A 13,244-nucleotide genomic window follows, 5' to 3' on the forward strand; every position below is an offset into this window, starting at 1 on the left:
TCTTTGAGTTTCAGACTTACTGTAACCGTAAGTTTAAAATGTGTCTATTTCTTGAACCAATCGCATTTCTGAGTATACTTCTTGAATCATATTTTATGTAATCATTAGCATAATACCTATAAAGTCATTCAGAAGGGCATTTCTATGTCCCCATAGATTACACTCCTGATACATTTTAGCAGTATCTCTGACCTTGAACAACAAAATAAGCAAATAAAGGATGTATACTCAAAAATTGCTGGAAATCTGTCATTCATATTTTCCCTTTAATATGACTTTTGCTTCATTTTTGTGTATTTATATTAGTGAAAAGTATCTTTAAAAAGCAACATTTTAAACCAGAGTTCGCTCATTAACTGAAGGACAATATAAAATGCTATTTCAAACACATACACTGATTAGCAGATGACTAATTATGTAATGGCAAAGTATAATGGCTATATTTTTCTGGTTAAATCTTAATCTACTAAATTTATTATAAATAATAAGTGTTCATTATATTACATCTATAAAGAATGTTTTTATGAAACCATTTTTATTATTAATGACAGAAAATGAGAGTTAACACTCTTTTGGCCAAAATAAATCTTTTGTTGACTTTTTAAAATCAAAATTTTCTTGAACTCCGTATCTTCTGTTAATATTTCATTGGCAGATGACTGGAGTAAGGCAAAGACAGTTTTCTGGATACAATTATTTGTAAAATCTCAGTGTGCAGAAACAACTGCTATGCATTCATCTTTCAAGGATATTGGAAGGTCATCTTGATAAAGAAGGAAAAAATAAAATGTTAACACACCTTAAGTTGTGAGGAAGGCCTGATAAAGAAGTCTAAGCTAGGCAGAAATAAAAAAAAAGTAGGGAAGAAAAGATGAAATGTAGTGGCATTATAAAGTGCAATCGATTATTAATATAACCCTTACAATATGTCACTTCTACCTGCCTTCCCTATGCTTTTATAGCTTATGCAAAATTTAGGAAATGGCTTTCTCTGATTGTATCTTATAAAACATTGCTTTCTCCAAACAGTTTGCATTGCAAAACAAATGTTCAGACTTGTTAATTTTGCTCAAGAAGACTAGTTCTGCTAACCCAGTTTAAGGAGAAATCTTCTATGAAATTGTTTTTGATCAGGTTCTTCCTCAGTTTATACTTCTAATTTACACAGTGTATGTCAAATTATAATTGCCAGAGAAGTACCCTAGGGTGAAAAAGATCAAGATTATGAATTTGGCGTTAAACACTCATGCCAATGTAGTGTTTCCTAAATTGAGTGCATATTTTAAAGAGAAATGTCAGTTACAGTACCTGATTTTGATTCCATATGAGCCACTAGATCATAAAACACTGTGCACTAACTCCATCTACAGGTCATTATAATAGTAACAGTTCATATAATTTTTCAAAAGCAGTAAAGGGCATTTAACTCTTCAGATGAAGAATGTCTGGCAATAAAGTATGCTCTAGGCATACAGTGGTCAGTATTTACCGCATGCAATTGTTTAAAACAGTTAAGAATAGATTACATCTCAAGAAAAGAATTCTCTTAATTTCATATGCTTTTTCAGACTAGTCCATCTTGCTTTATAAGATTTCACGTTCAGACTTTCTTATGGGCCAGAGGAAAAGGCCACATAGAAACATTGAAACACATAAGAATAATCTAAAACACTGGCCATCTATGTGGTTTTAATCGCAATACCTTGTACACTTGATTGGATCACTTGAAACTATCTTGAATGTGTTACACTTAGGAAATTCTTACAATTTGTTAATGCGGTAGTTATGTCTAGTTGGAGTTCAGTTTTACCCATTGTTGATAAATATTTCTATAATATATTCTACCTCTATTAATTATACAAATGATGGTTTCAAAACATAATGTGCTCATGCATTTGTAGAGACTTATGACTTTTGAATTACAAATATATTAAATGTTCCATTTTTACAGATTTGCAACTTATTCCATGATCTTTACAATGCTAGAAATTTTATTGTTGGAAAATCAACTGACATCGTATGCAGACAAAAATCAGGGTAACTTTTCCTGTAAATTAGAAAGTCACACATTTTGTTAAGAAACATGTGAGTAGTGAAAAGTTCAATTTAAGACTCAAAAGTTGAATTAACACATATTAAAGCCTTATGAAGTTTGTCCAAACTAACATGCAAATAAGACTTAATTTTTCAATTTTTCACTCTAGTCTAATTTATTCTGGGATGTGGTTGAATTGCAGTTAAGTTGTTTTATTTTGAATTCCCTTAGTCATGAATTCATCCAAGGGCAATTTTCTTCCCCCTAATGGGATAAATGAAAAGTTACAGAAATTCTCATGTAGATTTAAAATAAAGTGTCCCCACCTTCTTCCAGTCAGTGTGCTCAGAAGGAGGATTCCGGCCCAAAGAGAGTGAGAGAGACAGAGACTTCCCTTCATCGCGGGCATGAGCAGCTGGAAAGTAGAATAAGTCTAGATCAATGTGTCTTGCAAGAAACATCAGGTTATAACCACTAGGGCTGACTGAGGCCGTTCAGATGAATGCTTTCAAGTCAGGAAATGACCTCACTGGAATATGATACCTCATTGGAAGTAATGGAAACCTGGACCATCCATTCTCCACTTTCCCTTCCATCCCTCATTCAAAAAGATATATCTGTACTTTAATTGCCCCTGGACAAAAATACAAGTTGAAACACTTTCTGGTGCTAATATGGTTCAACACAAGAATCTGTGAAAGTCTTTTCCTAGGTTTTATTTACCTCATATAATTTGATGTAGTGTCTCTTCTCTCTGCTTATCATCTGAAAATTTTGACCTTTCTGATTTAAGTTCCCATAACTGAACTCTGTGTTGGGATTTTTTTAAAGCTTGTTTCTCTAACAGGGGGAAAATATTTCTCTAACGGGGGGAAAAGCAGAGGGAATGGCGTAGGTTACCATTCTCTGTCAACAGAATTCATCTTTGTTTTGTGACTAGCTTTGTGTCAGAAGCAGTTGTATTTTTTTCCTTTTTTTTTTCCCAAAGCTACTGGAAACACACTGTTGAATACCAAATTCATGCTTAAATTCTGTGTTGGTGATTGTCTTGTTAAATGTGCTCACTAATGCGCCTGTGAGGCTAGAGGACATACTTTGTAGTCAAACCATGTGCTGATCTCTCTTGCACATATAATCCATACACACTACACACGTAAAGGCACACAAACATGCCCCCACACATCTCTCAGTCCCTCTTGAATTCTGCCAGGTTGCTGCTAGAAAATGTTTCGTCTCTAACAGATGGGACCTGGAGGGCTTTGCTTTGCATGAGTAAGGGGCTCCTTTTTCCCTCTTAGGTACAGTGCAATCAGTCACTGTCTGATTGTTGAATTTAGACTTAGAAATGGGGTGATGGAGGAATGGAGGAGTTCAGGAAGCTCAAAAAATTAAATGTATAGAATCTAACTGTGAAGTCAGTTTTTGAAATTCAGGGCACTACTTGGTAAAGGAGCAGAGGGTAACATTTTACTTTCACGTACCATCATTAATGATAGTCATTGTATGAGAAATGTTAAAGGTGTTTGATAACACTTCCCTAAGTCTATACGCTTTAGTAGGGTCAGTGACTAATGGATTGCAAATATTCTAAAACATATTTTCATTAAGCACTGTCTACTTTGGTGTGGTATGTCTTTAAATACATCATAAATGCATTTTACACTCTTGGAGATCATTTAAAACAATAAAGAAAAAAAATCACAAACAGGCTTGTAAGCAATGAAATATAATTTGTTTAGAATTGAAATGGTCAACAGATGAGAACTGTGAGGCTTTTCCTGAAGGTAGTAACTGCTTTTGACACAGATAAGTTGAATGTGATCAGAAATCTTTGGTAAATATCATTATGTTAACAGATTGCATCCAAATTATACATTGTAATTCACCCTTGTGTTAATCTTTAACATCTACTATGAAGAAAAGAACCCTTTTCTTGGCCTGATTAATTTTTATTGATCTTTATACATGGGAGGAATTCCTGAAGGGATAAACAAAACAAAATGCCCAGGAAAGGAACTATCTCCTTCACCATCCTCTGACATTTTAAAACGAGAAAAACAAACCCATCATGGTACTTCAGTTGTTGAGTAAGAAAGTTTCTTGCAAATACAAACATAACAGTTTAAAAGGAACGCAGCAATCTCCTGCCTTCTTCCCACCTCCAGACACACACAACCCAAACACCCATGTCCCATGCCACCCGTATTGAATAATAAGTTGAGTTCTTCATGTTCAGCGTGGCAGAGACCCCTACACCAGAGGGCATTTCAGCAGCGCGCACCGAGGAGAGAGAAATCTTCAGCTAAGATAAGTGTGCTTATCTTCGGATGGAAAGGGGAGACAGGTTTTCTGTCCTAGCATCTTAACTTTAGACGATGGTCCCCAACATCCCTCCTCAACTCACCCAGCTCCTCCTAGCAAGAGAAAAATTTTTAAAAAAAGGAAGGAAGGAAAGGACCAAAACGACATGTCACCGCCCATCCCGCGGAATAAATTGAAGCCTGCCTAAGAAAAGAGGACAGAGAAGAAGAGAGAAACAAATAATATCCTTATGTAGCTGCAGTTGTCACCCTGAAAGAAAAACATTCGTTGTTCCTACCTGTCATGGGATTAGGCTCTTGTCCTGCTCTCCTTTGCTCTGTTTCCCCCTCCTTCACTATACAATTCCTGTCTCTCCAGCTTCGCAAAACCTTATTCAAAGCCGTGGGTATCCGGTCCGAAGCCTCACTTACCTCGGGCCCCCTTCTGGGCACAGGATCGCTCAAGACCTGGTAAAAGTCTGCGAGAGGAAATCGTGGAGACAGAGAGAGGCTGGAGGCAGCGCGCGAGTCCGCGAGTCCGGGCGCGCGGGGAGCGGAGCGCAGCGGCGTCCTCGCGCTGCCTCTCACTCACTCGGTCTGAGCCATCATGGACCCTGCGTGCTCCTTTGCTGAAGATTTCACACCCAAATTCGCTTCCCAGTGTTCATTCTGCAGCTATACAACAAAAGATTTCTCTTTACCAAGACAGTAGTAATACGTCCCAGGGCAAACCGGATGTGAAATAGGCGGTGACTTCATGCCAGAAAGATTTTATTTTAGAAAGGAAGGTGGTACCAGCCTCTGGATCTGGAGAGCAATCCGCCCTTTTTTTTTTTTTTTTAATATGCAGCGCAATTTAACTTGCACCGCTCTGTCCCTAATCCCCTTCTCTCTCGCTGCAGACTCAAATCCTTCCACAATCTGCTGCAAGCTTCCCTTTTTGGAGAGGAGTGGGAATGGGGGAAAGAAGCGTAGAAAGGGGTAGGGACACCGCGACTATATTGAGAAATTCTTCACATTTGCCATCTATGTGCACCCTGTTTTAAGGTGTGCCCATTAAAAATACAACTGATCAGACTATCGCTGCTTTGATCAAATATTTAACCACCGCATGCATATGAATGAACGCAAGCTATGAAACAGGGAGGCGCAGGGTGCACATGTGGGGCGCGCACGCTGCTCTCCCCCCTTGCTCGCACTGGTACATGTATGTTGGAGTCCGTGCCTGCCAGAGTCGCCTGTGGTGAGGACGGCGGGGAAGAGTTCTGATCCGCGTGGAATTGGTCCCTGGGTGCCAAGCGCCCCCTGGCACTTTTTTTTCAGGTTGCGAGCGCTTTCTACCCCACCTTCTTGTGCAGCTTGGAGGACAGCAGAAACACGTTCGGGAACCGGGGAGGCAAATGTCTCTGTCGTCGCGGAGAAAACAGGCGCCCGTAGCTCTGAATTATCCTACGTTCCCGGGCGAGGGATATTTGTTTAAATAATCGCCCTGATCGTTTCTAGGTTGGAGAGTCATAGCTCTATTTCCGGAGTCATCCCTCGGCCTGAGTTTCATCATTCTCTGATTTAGGGAAATGGGAGAGGGTGAGGAAAGGTTTTTAGAAGCAAAGTTAAGACCCGCCTTTGCTTTTGTTTTTCTACTTCTACTTATTTTTCTAATCTCGTCTTTAACCCTCCTTGGAAGCTATCCACCCACGAATAGACTTAGAGAAGGGGCGTGTGGTCCAACATCAGTCTAACTAAATTGCCGAGGAACCAACGAAGAATGTAGTTTCTTTCTGGATTTTGTGAATGGCTCTTTGTAGCAAAGAGAGTGGGTGCTGCTTCCCGGGAGTGCATACTGACAGGAACCCACAGGGAACTGTCCCTTCAGCACTTTTGCCCAGACAAGGCGGGAGGCACTGAACAGATGGGGTGGCTCTTTCTTCTGGTGGGTAAGATCCGAGGTGTGGTAAGCTCACTGCCTGTTTTCCTCAAATGGGCTTCTAGTAGATTGACTTTTTGGATAGGGGAGGAACTTGACAAACCAAAGTGAAAACATAAACAGAGAATAGTCCAGAACCGCTTTGGAGTTTTTGTGTCAGTATTCTATTTATTTATTTATTTATTTATTTATTTATTTATTTATTTATTTACTTGCATAATGCCATCAGTTTACCTTATCAAAATTTAAGTCAGATGATTGGAATGATAAGCAATATAAAATTACAAACCACTTTCAGAGGTGATCTTGATCACCTCCTTAGTGTGGATGGGAAATGTTACTGGGAAATAAGTTGAGAGACACATTTTCAGAAGGGAATTTTGACCATCGTCTTAGAATACCCCTGTTTCTGGACTGTATTTGTTTACCTGTTCTTTCAAAACACATGAAATGCTATGTAAATACCAAGAAGATATCCATCACAGCTTCCTTATGTAATATTGTTCAGTTATGACTTACTTCTGAATCCATTAAGCTACTTATTTGCTGAGCAGTTTTGAGAATGAAACTGCCTAAAATAAGACTTTGAAGTCCTGAGTAAACAATTATTTTCTTCCCTTTCCCTGTTCACTGCAACTTCACAATTGTAACAAAAATCAATAGCAATAAAAATGTATTTTTTTCTGTTTTAATTTTTACTGTTCTTTTCAAACTCCTCTACACATTGATTCTGTAAGTAGTGTCACACAACCAAATCATTCTGCCAATTATAATTTGTGAAAAAATTGTGGAATCTCTGTCATTTATTCCATAGTCATTGACAGTAAGATCCATCCCATCTTGTTTCATACTAAAAATATAAGGTTACAGTGCAATAGAATACAATCGTGCAGTATTTCCACAGATTTTTTAAAAAGTAAATATTTACAAGCATTTTTGAAGGTTGTAATATTTATATGGAAATGAATGAAAGTGCGTGCTCTGATTTTCTCTTTAAAAACATTACTGGCAAATGAGATTGTACTGATTTCCTACGTAGAGCATCTTGGAGTGCATCTTGAAGGTTTTTCATAAAGTCCACGACAATGTATATTATGAAAAAGTGCATAAATTCCACAATTTGTTTTGCCTCAAACTGAACTTATCTTTAAAGTCAATTTTTCAATGAAATTCTTAAAATGAACTCCTGTATGGAACTATATGTTTATATGGTTAAAGCTATGTTTAGCCATATAAATTTACTGTGGTGTATCAATGCTTTTAATAAGTGGAATGTCTAAAATATTGACAATCCGACTACACAAAACTAGCAGTAATATTCTAAATGATGAGTGTCTATCATTTTCCATCTGAAATGTCATTAACATGCACATAAAACTGGAGAGCAAATGCAAGAATTAATGATAATCACTTTATAGAGTCTTTATATAATAGGTTATATAATACTTTAGACAGGCTTGCGATATTGGTGCTTGTAGATAACTTTGGCATTCTTGTTTTTTCTTTTTCCACAGCAAATCACTTTATAATATGGGTGTATCTGATTAATTAAGTTATCAATTATTCTTAATATTCCCAAAGTGTCTATTTAATGCCTAATGATGAGCTACCCAATGTACATAAGTCAGCTAAATTTGTAAAGTACATGCATGTATGATGGTCTCCTATCGTTTTTGTTTTCAAATCATTCAAAACGGTGTGATTTAGAGAGATGAAGACTTACCCAAGGTCATTCAGCTGGCGAATATCTGTGCTAACAGGCAAATGCAGATCCTCTGACTTCCAAGCTGATTCTCTTAAACACACTCCTGTATTACTCTGTTTCCTCACTATGAGGTTATGATTCATGTTAAAATCTCTTAAATTCATTTTATACACATGATTCACCATCTTTATATCAATGATATGCAATCTGTCAGAATACTTGCATTATTCATTCATTATTAAAGTCTTTTGATAATCAAGTTTGCCCTTTTCAACGTAGTGTCAGGTTTACTTTGAATGTGTTCCAAGTGGCCAAGACCCTCTTAGCAATTTTTAGCTGTTGGCAGAGGCAATTTGAGGTGAATTCTAGGCCCATGGATCCTGGGGAGGCCTAAAAGCTCTATCTACAATGTTGCAGTCTGGTACATTTTGCTTTTTCTGTCAATTTTAAATGGCATGAAGCCCTGACCTAATTGAAGAAGCAGCGCTGATTCTATTCAACACACACAAAAGAATGTTTTTACTTTCTCCAACTAAATGTGAACACATGAAAAAAAAAGAGTAGAGTGTTGTCATTTATTCAGTGAGGGTTTTTTTTTTTTAAATCACTTACGAAACGCTTTGAAGTGAAAGAAAAAAAAAGTAAATGAAGGTAATAAAATGTTAAGTTTCAGTTGTAGCCAAGAATCAAGTGGTGCTTCAAATTTGTTTGAGTTGCACTAGCGTGTGGTGCAGCAGGCTAATCCTCCACCCTTTGGGATTGGTATTCCATATGGGTGCCCGTTCTAGTCCCAGTTGCTTCGCTTCTGATCCATCTACCTGCTGATGGCCCTGGGAGAGCAATGGAGGATGGCCCAAGTCCTCAAAACCCTGCTGCCACGTGGGAAACCCAGTAGAAGCCCCTGCTTTTCGGCTCTGGATCAGCTCAGCTCTGACCATTGCAGTTATTTGCAGAGTTAACCAGCAGATGGGAGACCTTCTCTTTCTGTCCTCCTCTCTCTGTAAAATCTGTCAAGTAAAAAAAAATAAGTAAATCTTTAAAAATTCATTTGAATGGCTCAAATACAAACAGTGGAAATATTATAATGTTTACATACCATGAAATGTGGACACTAACATGCAACAATAAATGTACAAGTTGCAACTGAACATGAGTTTACTTATCTTTATGGAACTGGATATTTACATGGATTATTTCATTGTATTTATTATTCTCATTTCTCTGATTTCTCCGTATATAATCCAAACCACATATTCAGAGGGGTGCTCATTCTTTGATAACTGATGCAAAAGGAGTAGCTCAGTTGGAAAAGGGAATAAAAACATGATTCTAGTAATGGAGTACTGATGTACCTTAATATAGACACAACTGTTTTCCTAGGTACTCAGAAAAGGGCTAGTGTGGCACTTCCACATACTGAGAGATAAAAGATATTAAAACAATAAAACAGTTACTAACAGTTGATTCATCAGTGCTTGACACTCCAATCAGACTTACAGACTGTTGTCCCAACCACTTTTACAGATGACTGTGTAACTCGTCCTATAGTTTTTGCAGAACGCAGGGTAACATGGCAAAGAAAATGGTTGTATGTGATTGTCTAGTTGAAATCCCTGTACTTAACAAGTGGGTGGCAAAGGTAGATAACTGAATTTCCTGAATCTTGTTTTCTGAGGTTTTTTAAAGGGTTTTCCAAGTTTCATAAGCTGGTTGTGTCATTACATGGAAAAATAAATGTGACTCACAAACCATCTTTTTTGTGACATTTAATGGAAATCTACTATATTATTTTTTCCCTTTTTCACACTATAAATTATTTTTCACAGCAATTTAGTACCTTATTTACAGTACATTCATATAACCCCAAATACTGAGGGCTTTTCTCACATTTTGCATTGGATATAACTGAAGAATAAGGTTATTATCAGATAAGATGCTGGCAAAACTCCCATGACACAATAATTCTGGGTCAGTGTTCTTATTTCTAAAATCTTGTGAGAAGCAGAAGGATTCTCAGTGCATTTGATTTAGGCGTGGAGTATTTTCCATATACTCCGAAACCAAAAACATTTCAAGATAGACACAGTCTCACATCACACCCATTGAGTTACTCGTGGGCCTCTCCAAAGAGACTTCCGCAGTGCTTCCTTTGCAGTGATGGACACAACAACCCCAGCAATAAACAATGAGGATGACTCGGCATGCTTATGGAAAATGGAATTGGCGTTCATGTTGGAAGTATTTACAATTTTGATTTATTTTGGTGCAACAATTTTGAGATCCATACAAAACATTTTTGAATAATACATATTTTTTCATGAAATTTCTGAGGAATGTCTAGATGACATAGATAAAGATATAGATATGGATATAGATATAGATATAAATATAGATACAAATTTGATAGTTACATGCACCAGAGTCTACTTATTAGTTATGCAAGTAGGGCACTATCCAGTTTTCCTGTGTTGGCTTTTTCGGTTATCAGCGCTCACCGTAACCCAGATTCACTCATTTTCTTTCAGACATTTTCTTCCACAGATATCAAACCCATCCACCCAAGCAGGCAAATGCAGATTTACTCAGAGAGAGAGAAAATGGTGATTAGCTGGTGTTTAGAAGAAATTATTTATTTTCAAATTGAAATAAAAATTCAATAACACTTAAAATTTTGAATATGAGTCTTTGGCTCTGTAGATTTCATTGATAATTTGAAAAAGTAGGGAGATGAAAAATCAAAATAATGTATTAAATGTTGTTATAATTCTATATAAGTTACAATTTTGTATCTTGTATTATGACGACTGTAGAAACATGCATTCTCTATTTTTACAGCAAGAACTGAGGCATTCAGGATGGATATGTATTTCCTTTTGTGTACATAAGATGCACCACATATATGCTCATTTTTAATCATAGCTATACATATTTACCTCTTTTTTTCTTTGTCTAGGAAACAGAATCAAAATTGGTAATATTTAGTAAGTTCTGACATGCAGAAGAAAGATCTGAGATAGCAAATCAGTTTAGAAAAATTACTTATCGGATGCAATAAGAATAATACATGTGTTAATACCAAGAAACTTCACTTAGTTCATGCACAATTTCTTGGCATGATTAGGATATGCTCAAAATGAAGTATATGAAGAGTTTAATGTTGTCTCAATTTCCCCGTTGAATGGCTGCCTTTGCATATGTTTGAAATCATAAAACACAAAAGCTAAAATCACTATTAGGCAGCATTTAAAAAAAAAATCATCCCTCATGACCATAGGATTTGTAGAAAGGATATGAAACAGAAGGATTTACTAGAACAAAGATCAAGAATTAAGACATTAATGCCCCATCTGTTCAATAGCTCCCAGTTCTTGATGTTTACAATAATTATGTTTTGGAGAATGAAATGAAAACAATTTTGTGGACACAGATGCATTTTCATATGATGGTTAAACATAAATACATCAAAATGTAACTAATGCTCTGTGTTAAATGTAGAAAATGGAGCTAATTAGATCATCTTACTATAATTCATAACTACACAAACAAATCTCTTACTATAAACCATTTTCAACTTGGCTTTCAATGATTCTCAATATTTTTCTTTTTCAGAAAAAAAAAATCTCAGAATGAAAAGAGACACAGAGACACTTGCGAAAGAGAAGGGAGAACTAAAGAGATTAAGGTGAGTGCCAGTCCCCTTTGAGTCATTATTTATGAGCCAATGAAAAGCTCAAGAAAATTTTCAAATGTAGTTTGTTCCCCCCAAGACCTTATGATTTGTTCCACAAAGTATTGCGCTAGATGAATAAAAACATATAATATCTGGACCACATAGCCCAAGGCTAGCTTGTAAAACAGATCCAAGATGACAAATAAAGATGTATTTCCTTGTCCTATACTTCATCTGGTTATAAAAATGACAGCACAAGATTGTCCTTGAGAGGCATCAAGTGAGATTTGGATTGAATGAATTTGCAGTTTATCAGTATTCACATGCCATATTAGAATTTCAACATAAGATGGATGATGAAATGAACTCCAAAATAATACCCCTCTCCTCTTAAAAGATAGTATTTTTAAATTAATAGTTATAATCTGCCAGATGACACAGCAGCATTTTTCTTGACATAATTCTTGTATTTACATGGTCACAATATGCATTGCTGTTTACAGAACCATACTTCCAAATATAGAGGCTTTTTGTAAAATCAATAAGATTTGAACATAGACATAGATTTTGTGACATCCAAAACATTATAAGTTAGTGATTATAAGTTAGTGAAGGTACATCTCTCCATAAAGCCTGGAATTTTTGAGAGATTTGTAAAAACTATTGTTGATCACAAATTTTGCAAGCAAAATTTAGCTATTGCAAATTGATACAGGTTAGGTATTTAGTTTATGGAAACAGTGCAACATAGTAAAAGGGTACTTTAAAACATTCTTAGAAATTGAATTAAAGGATCAGTTTAGTGTATGCAAAAAGTTTAAAATCCATTACATAAGAAGTCTTTAGAAAGTTAATAAAATATGTATTATGAAAGAACTATGCATGGATTTCAAGATCTTTGCATCCAATAAAATTGCTTTTCAATTGAACTTTCCACAAACCTTTTGAAATGCCTTCACACTTAAGAGAAGTATTTTGAGGCAGACTTTTTTCTCCTAAAATGGTAAAAATTTACTTTTAATTTGAGCACTGTGATCAGCAGGGTAAGCTATTTATTTCATGACTTGCATCACATGTTGAAATTCACCTGCCTCTTCTTGAAATCCAACTTTCTGCTTATGCACCTGGGAGACAGCCAATGATAGACCAAATACTTGGGATTCTGCTGCCAGGAGAGAGCCAGATGGAATTCCAGGTCCTTGGCATTGATATGGCCCGCCACCAGATACTTCAGACATGTAGGGAGCAAATCACTAAGTGGAACAGGGTTCTTTCACTCTCTTTCTCTCTCATTTTTCTCTGTGTCTTTTTGCCTCTAAAATAAATGAAGGAAAGCAATTTAAACAAATTGTAAATACTCTGATATTAGATGTGTGTTCAACCAGCATTTAAACTAGAAGTGTTCCGTTTGCAGTTATTGATATAGACAGATTTGGTTTAATGGTATACTTATATTTTTTCCTAAGATATCAGAGTAAAATAAAGCTGGAATGTAAGCAAACTGCCTGAATGCAGCTTTGTCACACTTATATTCTGTTGTTATCCCTCATTATTAACTCTGTGAGCCAGTCTATGGTGACCTTCAGAGACTTAATACCTCTAGGAAAACT

The 13,244-nt window shown here is 36.3% G+C and overlaps 1 protein-coding gene across 2 annotated transcripts in view; it reads right to left on the reverse strand.

Annotated features, from left to right (window-relative positions):
* The window catches only part of GABRA1 (gamma-aminobutyric acid type A receptor subunit alpha1), a 56,166-nt gene extending 51,085 nt beyond the window's left edge, over nucleotides 1-5,081 (reverse strand). The window contains exons 1-2 of one of the 2 annotated variants that reach the window (XM_004587462.4): nucleotides 4,768-5,081; nucleotides 2,362-2,450 (exon numbers count right to left, since the gene is read on the reverse strand). In XM_004587462.4, the coding sequence (XP_004587519.2) occupies nucleotides 2,362-2,444 (83 nt within the window). In that variant the 5' untranslated portion in view covers nucleotides 2,445-2,450; nucleotides 4,768-5,081. Of the gene's footprint in view, nucleotides 1-2,361; nucleotides 2,522-4,767 lie in introns of those variants that run through there. The other variant, XM_058677372.1, reaches the window with a different exon arrangement.
* Nucleotides 5,082-13,244: the final 8,163 nt, after the last annotated feature.

The sequence above is a fragment of the Ochotona princeps genome, chromosome 19 (assembly GCF_030435755.1).
Source record: "Ochotona princeps isolate mOchPri1 chromosome 19, mOchPri1.hap1, whole genome shotgun sequence".
Taxonomy (NCBI): Eukaryota; Metazoa; Chordata; class Mammalia; order Lagomorpha; family Ochotonidae; genus Ochotona; species Ochotona princeps.